General features: G+C 40.1%; 2 protein-coding genes across 5 annotated transcripts in view; one reads left to right on the top strand and one right to left on the bottom strand.

Annotated features, from left to right (window-relative positions):
- LOC138746414 (sperm axonemal maintenance protein CFAP97D1-like) overlaps nt 1–12,446 on the bottom strand; it is a 48,019-nt gene that overhangs the window by 10,276 nt on the left and 25,297 nt on the right. The gene's annotated exons all lie outside the window — the stretch shown is intronic.
- The window catches only part of LOC138746412 (MAGUK p55 subfamily member 3-like), a 63,206-nt gene that overhangs the window by 37,917 nt on the left and 12,843 nt on the right, over nt 1–12,446 (top strand). The window contains exons 10-15 of one of the 2 annotated variants that reach the window (XM_069904571.1): nt 578–619; nt 1,175–1,371; nt 2,562–2,626; nt 5,469–5,489; nt 10,516–10,680; nt 11,427–11,507. In XM_069904571.1, the coding sequence (XP_069760672.1) occupies nt 578–619; nt 1,175–1,371; nt 2,562–2,626; nt 5,469–5,489; nt 10,516–10,680; nt 11,427–11,507 (571 nt within the window). The remainder of the gene's footprint in view (nt 1–577; nt 620–1,174; nt 1,372–2,561; nt 2,627–5,468; nt 5,490–10,515; nt 10,681–11,426; nt 11,508–12,446) is intronic. The other variant, XM_069904572.1, reaches the window with a different exon arrangement.

The following is a 12,446-nucleotide window of genomic DNA, read 5'->3' as shown; positions in this document are numbered from 1 at the left end:
TTTTGACTCCATCTCAATCCCATGTGGTTGCTTTTGCTTCCCTGATTGCGAGGAGGCACCTTTTGCTGCGGTGGGAAAGTGTTGTCCCTTCAATGGTTATTGGATTTGATGGTGGTTCCCCCCTCTCTCTAGAGAAAATCAGGTGTTCAACTAAAATGAATAATATAACATTTTCTCTTTGGGTTTTTTTAAATTATTTTCAAGATTTATAGAATAAATGGTGGGAGGAAACTGGAGGAAACCCACGCAGTCATGGGAGAACATACAAACTCCTTACAGACGGCGCCGGATTGGAACTCCAGTTGATTGTGCTGTAACAGTGATGCACGAACCGCTACGCTAACCGTGCCGTCCAATTAGTTACAGAACCAGAAACCCCATGAGAATGGGTAGGTGGAGACAAAAGCTGAACTCTTTGTAAGAGGCCACATGCATCAAGTGAAAACTGATGCTGGCTGAAATTATAGTCAAATCACATAAAGTAGGAAGATCATTTTTTTTTTGATTGTGGACAGATTTGCAACAAGATTCAAGTAAGGCAGAATTATAAATTGATATTTTATTATTAAATTTTCAGAAAACCTTTCACAAGGTCCCTCGTCGAAGACTCAAGTCTAAGGTAAGGAGTCATAAAGTATGAGTAAAGTATTGTGTTGATTAAACAATTTGGGAATACAATAGACATCATTGGGAACATGCCAGTTTGCAAATGGGCTACTGAACTGGATCTCCCAAAGTCCAAGAGCTGGTACATGAAATTGTAGAATTAGTCTAAAGCTTTTCCCTTCTACCTCATCTCGTGGAAAGTTGCAATACATTTTTTTTTAATGTAACTGCTCTGAAACATAGGGTTTCACTATACTGGGTAGACAAAATGGTTACTGGGGTTAGGTCGGGGTGCAGAGTTGACTTTTAGTTTGAGATTAGCTGTGATCTTCTAAAACAAAGGAGCAGGAACAAAGATTTTTTTTGGCCAATTTAACATCATTGTGTACCCCAGTGCAAAATTTCCACATTTATTCATGGAACTGAACATCTTGGCTATCAGGGAACATGCTACAATTAATTAAAGTAACTTTTTTCTTCAACTTCGATTTAGAGCATAATTAGCTTGGGAAGATTGCATCAATGTTAATAGACCAATCCACTTCTAATTTAATTCCTTTCTCTACAGGTGCACATGAGAGCCTTGTTTGACTATGACCCAAGTGAGGATAAAGCAATTCCCTGTAGAGAGGCAGGGTTACCTTTTAGGAAAGGAGACATTCTTCAAGTAGTAAGCCAGGATGACTCTGTGTGGTGGCAAGCAAAGCGTGTGGGAGATGTAAATCTCCGGACTGGGCTTATTCCATCAAAGAAGTTTCAGGAAAAGTAGGTATCTATGTGTATTTGTTTGAGATGCTTAAATTCTTTCTAACAAATTTTGTGACCGAAGCTACGTTCCATCTGTCACTTCTCTGCCTATTTTCACAAACAGCCCAGTCCCTCTGCAGACTCCCTGCTTCCACAACGCTATTCACCCCCTCCACGTATCTTTGTGTCACTGGAAAAGGTGGCCACAAAGCCATCAGTTGCGTTGCGTATATCAGTGGTTTTCAAACTGCACCCCTCAACTTCCTTTGCATTAAGTAATCCCTATGTCATAAGTGCTCTGTAAGAGATTACTTAAGGTGGTATGTGGGGGGGGGGGGGGGAAAGAAAAAGTATGAAAACCACTGTTTTAATCGTACCTCATTAGACTCGTTATGTGCATGGTTTCATAACTCCAAAGGAAATTGATCGATGACAATGTTTCTCAAACAAAATATTTCAGTTACAATTGGGTCTAGAGCAGTGGTTCTCAATCTTCCTTTCCCATCCACAGACCACCTTAAGCAATCCCTTACTAACCACCAAGCACTTATAGCACAGGGATTGCTTAAGGTGGAATGTGAGTTGGGGTGGGGGGGGGGGGGTAGTTTGAAAACCACTGATTTAAATTATTTACAAATAATGTGAAAAATAATAGACCCAAGGCCGATCCCTGTGGAACACCACTAGTCACTGACAGGCCCAACACCAACCCTTGCAGAACACCACTAGTCACTGACAGACCCTACACCGACCCCTGCGGAACACCACTAGTCACTGACAGGCCCTACACCGACCCTTGCGGAATACCACTAGTCACTGGCAGAAGAGGCTCCCATTATTCTCACTCTTTGTCTTCTACCTGTCAGTCAACCTTCTATTCACGCTAGTGTCTTTATCAACATACCACGTTTAGCAGACTTGTGTGTGGCAACTTGACAAAGGCCTTCTGAAAATCCAAATAAACAACATCCACCAACGCTCCTTTGTCTTTTCTACTCACTACTAAATCACAAAGCTTATATATTCCTGGACAACAATGGTACATTTATAAACAGGCTTCTCAGTAAGTCCCAAAGCAAATTCTTTAACAGTGGATCGATGATTAAAATAGCTGGGTACTTGGAGAGATCAGTTTTTTTGAAAAAAATTTGGTGACCTTAATTAAATAATTTTCTTCCTCCATTAAACGTTCTCTCCCTCAATTTCAGACGACTTGCTTATCGGCAGAAACGCATTGCCTTGGAACAAGAGAAAAATAGCAGAAGACCATCATGTGAGCACACCTAATAAACTTGCTTTAGTTTGCCTTGTATTTTCAATATTTTCACGACCTAGGTCGTAATTCAAGATGATAAATCTAAAGTTGAGGTCCCTAACAATCCAAATTTAAAAATGTCAAGTTCACCAAGTTTCACCACATTGGGCCACAATCTACTGGCACCTGCAAGAAAGCCCTAAGATTGCATTACACCATGACACATTTCCATTTTGGATTACAGTGGTTTTCAACCTTTTTCTCTCCACTCACATACTACTTTAAGTAATCCCTATGCCATAGGTGCTCTGTGATTAGTACGGGATTGCATAAGGTGGTATGTGGGTGAAAAAAAAAAAGTGTGAAAACTACAGTTTTAATTGTACTTGTTCTGTGCACGGTTTGATAACTCAAATGGGCCATTGACAATTTTTCTCAAGCAAAATATTTCAGTTACAATTGGGTCTAGACCAGTGGTTCTCAACCTTCCCTTCCCACTCACATCCCACCATAAGCAATCCCTTACCAATCACAGAGCACTGATTACTTATAGTGGGATGTGAGTGGAAAGAAAAAGGTTGAGAACCACTGGACTAAACCCACTAGAAATTGTGACCGTTATTGCTTCCACTGTAGAATGATACAAACTGCAATGTAAGAGGCCTTTGAGCCTGTTGGCTCTTTAAAGGACTAATCATACAAAGTTCACCGTCCCTGCTTTTTGTTTGTAACCTAGTAATAACTCGTGTACCTATCCAACTCCACTTAAAATTATCCAATGTATTAGTCTCTACCACTCCTTCAGCTGGAATGGAGCAAGTTAACATTGCCCTTATTCTGTTTGAACTGTAAACTGTGTTTTATTCTGTTGTAATTAGGTACAGATAGACTTCCTGGAAGCACATTTTTCATTGTACCTTCGTACAGTGACAATAAATGAAACTAACTAAACTAATTAAAATATTTCAACTCTTGACAACCTTCTAAGTAAAAATAACTCTCGTCCTTTCCAGCACGAGAGTTTAAAACAAAACAAAAATTAAATTTAAAAAAATTGAAATTTAAAGCAAAATGGAGAGGAAGGAAGGGGATGGGAATCTGGAGGAAAGAAGACCGAGGGCCTTGGGGAGGACGTTGTTTAACAGAAGCCGGAGAAGTTGATGTTAATGGCCTCTGGTTGGAGAGTACCCAGATGGATATATTAGCAGGTAATTAACTTAAAAGGTAGCCTCAGTTTGGCAGTGTGGGAATTGAAATGTTGGCCAAGAAGAGTTCCCTATTATTGCACGGGATAGAAAGCTAACCCCTCTCCCATCACCTCATTCCTTTTCTCTTCCACCCTCCCATCCATAATCATCTATTACCTGTTAGCCTGTGTTTGCCTCCTCCCCCCTTCCTCCTTCCTTTCCTCTTCTCCCCACCCCCCCCACCCCACCTTTCTATTCGGGTGCCTGCCTGCTTTTTGCTCCCATCTTGAAGGTGGGACCGCACAGTTAGTGTAGCGGTTCATGTGAGGCTTTCACAGTGCCATCAGCTGAGGTTTGAATCTGGCCCTGTCTGTAAGGAGTTTGTATGTTCTCCCCGTGTCAGTGTGGATTTTCTTTGGGTGCTCTGGTTTCCTCCCACCATTCAAAACGAACCAGGGTTTTTTGGTCAATTGGGTGTAATTGGTCAGCACGGGCTCGTGGACCAAAAGGGCCACTTAATGTGCTGTATGTCAAAATTAAATAAAAATTAATACTTTGCTTCCTCTAAATGCTGCGTGAGCTGCTGAGTTTCCAAATTTAAATTTCGACGTACCTCACCGCAACAGATCCTTCTGGCCCACAAGTCCATGCCACCCAAATACTCCAATTAAGCTATTATATCACCTTCTCTTTGGAGTGAAGAAGAATGAGAGGTGACTTAATGGAGGTCTACAACCTTATGAGAGGCTTTAAGGTAGACAGTCAGCATATTTTTCAAAGGGCAGGAGGAGCAAACACCAGAGGACATCTGCGCAAAATGAAGAGAGGGAAGCTTAGGGGAGACATCAGGGGTAAGTTTTTTTTTGCACAGTCATGGGTTCCTGGAATCCATTGCTGGTGCTGGTGGCGGAGGTTGGAACAATAGGTGCATTTAAGAGACTCTTAGACAGTCACAAAGAAAAAGATAGGGTTATGAGGAAGGGAGTATTTAGTATTTTTAATTAAATTTAAATTTAGAAATGCCGCATGGTAACAGGACATTTTGGCCCAAGAGTTCATACTGCTCAATTTACACCCCTTTAACCTACACCTCTGTAGGTTTTGAAGGGTGGGAGGAAACTGGAGCTCCTGGAGAAAAGCCATGCAGACATGGGGAGAACGAACAAAGTCCTTGCATACAGCATGGGTTTTGAGCCCCAGTCTGGTCCCGATCACTGGCGCTGATAGGCGTTGGGCCAACCACTATGCCAACAATTGGTAGGTATATCTATGGATCGGCGAAACATCGTGGGCTGAAGGGCCTGTACAGTGCTGCAATGTACTATGTTCTATGTACGTAATCCCCGTGTGTTTTGAAGGGTTGGACGAAACTGGAACAGTGGCAGGAAATCTACGCAGAGGTGGGAAGAGCAAACAAACTCCTTGCAGACAGCACCAGATTCAAACCTGGTGCTGACATGACATTGCTCTAACCACTAAGCTGTCCGTAGCCATTTCTCCAGCACTACAATTCCAGCACGGTTCTGTTGAAAAGGAACTTCCTGTTGATATGATTTTGAATACCCTAACATATTAATTCGATACTGATATCCTATATAAACCTCAGCCAGATCAATATTTTTCACACAATATATTTTAAATATTTTCTTTTTTCCTTATTATTCTATTCTCAGATGACCAAAGTTGTGAGAAAGGTGGGTGCTTCATGTCTGTAAGTTGCATGAATATTTTACAAAATCTGACCATGATGGCAAATCTTCAATACTTTTTTATAGTAGAAACCTTATCCATATATTCATATTAAACATGATGTAGGCTATGCATCTTTATCTTTGCTTATATAAGTAAAAACACAAAATGCAAGAGAAACTCAGCAGGTCCAACAATGAACTTTATATAGCAAAGATAAAGTAGATCACAAAATTCTGTGGACACTGTGGATGAAGTAAAAACACAAAATGCAAGAGAAACTCAGCAGGTCCAATAGTGTCCTTTATGTAGCAGAGGTAGAAATACAGAACCGACATTTTGGGCTTGAGCCCTTCATCTAGTGTGAGAAAACTTTTCTCATACTTTGATGAAGGGCTCAAGCCTGACACATTGGTTATATATTTCTACCTCTGCTACATAAAGTTCACTGTTGGACCTGCTGAGTTTCTCCTGCATTTTGTGTTTTTACTTCATCCACAGTGTCGATAGAATTTTGTGATGTGCTTTATCTTTGCTACATAAAGTTCACTGTTGGACCTACTGAGTTTCTCCTGCATTTTGTATTTTTACTTCTATTAACAAGAAATATTTGTTTCCAAGAGTGCAGAAGGGCCAAGGCACACAAAATGAGTCCTGAAATGAATTATTTTATATTTATTGTCATGTGGTCCAAAATGTTGAATTAAGAAAACTAATCTTTTTAAAATGTAAATTTGAATGATTAACTGTAGCTTGTAAAAGGTGTTATAATAATATAACAGAATGCAGTTAATGATTCATCAGATTAAATCTTTTTAACATTATCTGAACAGTTTTAATATCATTTATATCATAATTCTGATTCCTGAACTTATCTGATGGAACATCATAAAAATCACAATCTCTCCCTTGGACTTTATTTAACTTTCCAGTTTTGGAGTTCACAGACATTTGTGTTATTTAATTGGACAGAGTGATGAGCCAATGCACTTCACAGGGCAGTTTAGAACAGTCAGTCTCAACAGGGGCCATTTGGCCCCACCGGCAGGCACAGCACATTTCAAGAGGGGCCATGGACTGAAATCATAAAATAATTTTTTTATGTATTCGGTGGGAGAGAAGTAAGAAACCAACTTGACTGCTTCACAGGGAAGTGACCCCTTAAACCATAAAAAAGGTTGAGAATGGCTGGTTTAGTGTAAGTTGTGGGTCCGAATTGCATCTCAGCCTGAACCGTTGCAAACAATAGGCTTGATTTTTTTTCCATCTCTTTTAGAAGCAATTGCACACTGTATTTTGTCAATGAAGACTTTGATTAGAAGCCAAAAATTCATTGCATGGGAATGGAGTCTCCAACGCAGAAGGGAAAGCCAGTTGCTTTAATCAGCCTGTTTTTAATTTAGACCCAATTGAAATGTGTGCTTTTAAAATGAATAAATCAGTGGATGTACTGAGACTGAATTTTCACCAACTGCTTAAATGAGAGTGAGCCAAAAAAGAACGCCTTTGAATGATCTTGGAGCAAAAATTATAATCAAGAAAGCCAACCTCAAAAGAAACATTTTTTATATGGGAAAAGTATATTTTATTTGAATTTGCGTCTCTGGCCTTTACTATGGTTATTTTCCTTTCCTTGTTTTTGTTCCTCTCCACCACCACCTGAATCTAATTTCAAGGCAGGGTGATAAGGCAGTTGGAAGATAATAATTAGATTGGTTGGAAATAACATGTATTGATTCAGGGAAAATCATGAGCTGCTGTTATCTGTGTATCCCCACAAAGGAGGGGGAGCCAGGATTTTGTTTCGGCCACAGTGAAGGGTCAGCGATAAGTTCCAGCGATAGGGCTGCCGGTTATGGAGTAGAAATTGCAAGTGGCTAATATTCCCTGAGCCTGCTGTCTTTGTCCTTCAGAATTAAGGAGTCACTGTGAAGAAATATAGGAATAATGCACTGCAGCCTGAGAAGAGTAGGTTCTAAAAGGAATAAAATGCTTGCAGGGCACCACCAGTAACCAAAAAGGCAAGCTGAGGGAACGATAGGCTTTAATACATTGAATAATCTTGCTGCCCGGATCCCAGGATAGGAATGGCGGCAAGGGAAAGGTGGCTTGTCCTTTTTGGCCCAGGACCACGGGGAAGGAGCCATGGGGTATGAGTCCTCCGTGGGCAGGCCAGCTCCATATATACAACCAACCATGATAACTATATACAATGGAGGAAACATATCACCACATTTAAGATAAAAACACAATGCTGGAGAAACTCAGCAGGTCAAATGTATTTTTGGACCTTGATGATGAGCTCTGAAACATTGGTTTCTTTATCTTTGCTGTGTAAAATATGCTGTTTGACCTGCTGAGTTTCTCCAGAATTGTGCTTTTACTTAAATCACACCATCTACAGACTTTTATGTTTTACTTCAAAATGTAATAGATTGGGTCTCATTTTCTGAAAAGCTGCCAGTAATTGAGTTTTTAAAAAAAAAATGTAATAACCTTGGAATTGTGGTAACTTTATAAATGATTAATGAATAAGCAAGATAATTTATCAAGGATTTCTAAACAACTCTCAGAAACATGGGTTGAGATGTTAACTTGCTATTTTTACACCATACGTGGTCTGCTCTTTGATGTGTTGTTTTCAAACATTGATCAGTTTACGTTTTACTTTCTGACCTCAGTCATCCTTCCTCTTCAATTTACTGCATCTCTCCCTCCTCAGAGGACTGTGATTGTGATGGGTATTTGAATGGGCTTTATATAGGTGAGAGTCCATATTCTGCTAAACTAACATGTTTTTTTTAAATAAAGATCACTGTTTTAGAATCCCTTGCAGAAAAAAAAATGCAAAATTAATTGCAAAATCTTGGAATTTCCAAAGAAATTAGAATATAATCTTTCAGCAGGGATACAAACCAAAGATTTGGTAATGGAAACAGTGAAAGTGACTGCCCAGGGAAAATGTCAGAATACTTGCAATGTGAAGAGGATTTTACTTTATCCAAAATGATAAAACAATGGTCTTGCTTAGATTTTCTTTTTGTGCTGTTTGATAGATTGACCATGAAACTCATTTCAAAAAATACAATGTTTTAAGTTCCTGCTTGTTGAAGTGCATGAGTTGTAGCTCAATTCATGTTTATCTTTCTCCTTGGCCTGTGTACAATCTGATGCCTGTGTACTAGAGTAGTGTCTGTGACAGACTTGTAAAACTATGAATCGTGCCCGTATAATCCAGTGTAAATACTTTCGTTCTTTTCTGTACAATTCCCTCTCCTTTTTTCCCCTCTGATCAAAGGCACAAGGGACAACAGTATCATGGATGGCAAAAACTCGGATTTTTTTTTCATTTTCAGATTTATTGTCAGAGTACATACAACCATGGGGTTCATTTTCCTGTGCGGCTGGCAGAATTACCACTTATTGTTAGTGTATTTTTTTTTTTAAAAACTGGACACAACTCTCAGTAACTTCCCCAAATAACTGCTCATTACTTGTCAGTTTAGAAAATGAGGTCCAGATTTTGTAATCGTACTAGTTTAAATTGTAAATGAAAATACAAGATATGAGTTCACCTTCAGCAAATGTTAAATCCAGTGAGTAATCAAAATAATGCTACATTCTTTTATGCACTTAGCTGATTAGTTTAAATGCAAATTAAAACTTCCAATTTGTTTTCATGTCCTTCCAGATACCATCCCTTTTATAAATGTAATAGTTCTCACAAAGTTCACGAGATTTATGTTCCAATTTATTACATGAAACCAATAATAGCTTTTATCGATTGCAGAATTTAATTAATTACATTTGCTTCTGGCTTCTTGCATTTATTCAAACGATGTGACATCAGTTCTGTTTTGGCAAATCTCTCTCACTCTGACTCTATCCTATTTGTGTCAACCATGAAACCTTTAACAGCTTCTCCATTTTATTGATACAGGTGTCCTTGAGCTCCCACCCCCTTCCCTTCCTTTTCCCATCAGAGACTCCCCTCCATCCACTTTCCAGCTTCTCTTTTCTGCACTCCAACCTGTTAGCCTGTGCTCGTTCCCCTTACCCTTCCTCCCTCCTCTTCCCTCATGTTTTTTTTTATCCAGGCAACTACTTGTTTTTTCCAGATTCCTGACAAAGAGCCCAGGCTTGAAATGTCCACTGCCTTTTACCTCCTATGGATGCTGCTTAACGTGTTGAGTTTCCCTTGCACTTTTGTGCATTGCATTCGACCCCAGCTCCTGCAGATATTCATTTGTAGAATTCCAAAATATAACAGGCAATAATAACAACTAATGTGAAAATAATCAAATTGATCACAAGGAATGAAATTGAGCATTTTTCTCAGAGCAAAAAGTACTGTAAAATTGGAAAGCCCATGAGACTCTAAGTGAACGTATCCAATAGAATTAGCCTTTATTTTAAAGCAAACCCCACTATGTAAAAAATCTATCCAACCAACCTAGACTTGAATATATTTACTGCAGTGGAGGCGACCTCCGTAAATATATTTAAGGCAAGGCTGGATAGATTTTTTCCATAGTTTTACATTAAGGGAAAAGGCAGGTTGGTGGAGATGAGCCTGTCATCACCCATGATCACTTTGAGTGCTGGAGCAGGATCGATGGGCCGGATGGCCTACTCCTATTTCTTATGAAACAGTCATCAGTTTGCATTGTGTGAATATAATACATCATAGAGTAGTTGACAGGCTCTATCAATAACCACGAAGTGGCGAGCAGGGGAATAACAGGCTTTAATAGATATGAGACTTTGGCTAGCCCGGATCCAGGTACAGGAATGTCAGAAGTTGGGAGGGAGGTCAACCTTTATGGCCAGGTCATAAGGGGAGGAGACATAGGAGACGAATCACTAGTGGGTGAGCCAGCCTCATGCATACAACAGCACACAGGTAGGGAATAATTTACAAGGAGAAAACATATCACTACAGTAGTGTATTGCAAATATGAATTACATAGTGATAGATTTTGTTTACGTCGGAAGCCCCAGTAATCTATATTCGTTGATGTTGTGTTGCAGCTGGCATTCAGAGAAGCTTTAGGCTAAGCAGGAAGTGTCAAAAGACTCATCAAAACAAGAAAAAGCAGACGAAGCAAAATGAGAGCACAGAGTATCGAACTTACGAGGAAGTGGCCATCTACCACCGTCATCCCAGTGATTCTCACAGACTGGTGGTCCTAGTTGGTGAGACCCATCATTCACTAAATATGTCACAATCATACCAACCACCCACTTTCCACACTCTGGAGCTCCATGCACGGAGTGGGGGTGGAGTAGACGTAAAACTCAAAGAGGATAGATAAATATCATTACTTCAAAGTTCTTCATACTACTACTCGCGGCTTGGTGGAACACTTTTTAAGGTGTTAAAATTTTAAATAAAACTCTTGGAATGAAAATTTAATGGTATTTTACCAATAAATTTTTTTTAGTACAAGTACACAATCCTTTATCCAGACATCTAAAATCCGGAAAGCTCCAAATACCGGCATTTTTTTTCTGGAGCTGGTACAGCGGAGGGAGGGAGGGAGGGAGGGAGAGAGGAAGACAGCAGCGCGACAGGAAGGCAGGCTGGGCAGGGGGAGAGACGGCAGGGCGACAGGTGGGGAGGAGAAAGAGATGGCAGCGCGACTCGGGTGGGCAGTGGGTGGGGGGTAGAAAGAGATGGCAGCGCGATTCAGGTGGGCGGGGGAGAGATAGCAGCATGAAGGGTAGGGAGGAGAGAGAGAGATGGCAGCACAATTCAGGTGGGCTTAAATCTGGGGCAGCTAGCCTTTGTTCTGAAATCTGGACAAATCCGAAATTCGGAACATACTGTACCCCCAAGGGTTCTGGTTAAAAGATCGTGTATCTGTAATCTGTTCAAATACAATGAGTTCATAATTTGTTCAGATCTTGTATTTTGTTTCTTGCCTTTATACACTTTGCAGGTTCTCTTGGAGCAAAAATAAATGAGATGAGGCAAAGATTATTTTCAGAAAATCCTAATCGGTACAATGTGGCTGTTCCTTGTAAGTAAGAGCTTGTTAGACAAGTGGATTCAACTAGAGTTTGTCACTGGGGTGATGTACACTAACTGGCAATGTCCAAAAGTTGATTCGGAAAAAAAATTCACATAGAACCCTTCAATATTTACAACAAGTTTTCACTTTTATTTCAGAAACACCGCTTACAATTAGTGGTAACTATTAAATTTATTCAAAGAACAATCTCTGATACCTTGTACCCATACACTATCAACAGATTATAGAAACTAGCCCTTCTAGTCTGTGCCGAACCATGTTTTGCCTAGTCCCACTGATCTGCACCCAGTCCATACCCTTCTCATCCACGTACCTGTCCAAATTCTTCTTGAGTATTAAAATTGAGCCCCCATTCACCACCTCAACTGGCAGCTTATTACACACTCCCACCACTCTCTGGGTGAAGAAGCTCCCTCTCACCTTCCCCTTTGCACTCCTAACCCATGTTCTCTGGTTTGTATCTCACCTTAAAAAAAACCTATCTACATTTACTCTGTCTATACCCCTCATAAGTTTAAATACCTCTATCAAATCTCCTCTCATTCTTCTACGCTCCAGGGAATAAAGTCCAAACCTGTTTAACCTTTCCCTTTAGCTCAGTTCCTGAAGTCCGGGCAACATCCTAATAAATCTCTGGACTCTTTCTCTCTTTTTGATATCTTTCCTGTAGTTAGGTGACCATCATGACTTAGGGAGATCTGTTACAATCAGATGGAGTATCCAGCATTCTCTGAACCTTGTCTTGTGCGTTGGTCCCATACCCTCATGTTTTTCAAGTTTAGTAAGATTATTAAATAAGTGGACTTCTCCGAGCACATCCCAGACCTTGCTGCTCTGAGTGCTGGGGTCACTCTCGGGTAAGTCCACCATATAAATATGTTTACCTGGCTCACCTTCATGTTCTCAAATTCTCTCTCAATTTTCGAC

Source organism: Narcine bancroftii, chromosome 12 (genome assembly GCF_036971445.1).
Source record: "Narcine bancroftii isolate sNarBan1 chromosome 12, sNarBan1.hap1, whole genome shotgun sequence".
Lineage (NCBI taxonomy): Eukaryota > Metazoa > Chordata > Chondrichthyes > Torpediniformes > Narcinidae > Narcine > Narcine bancroftii.
The sequence above is the reverse complement of the archived record's forward strand: the minus strand, read 5'-3'. Positions and strand labels throughout refer to the sequence as shown.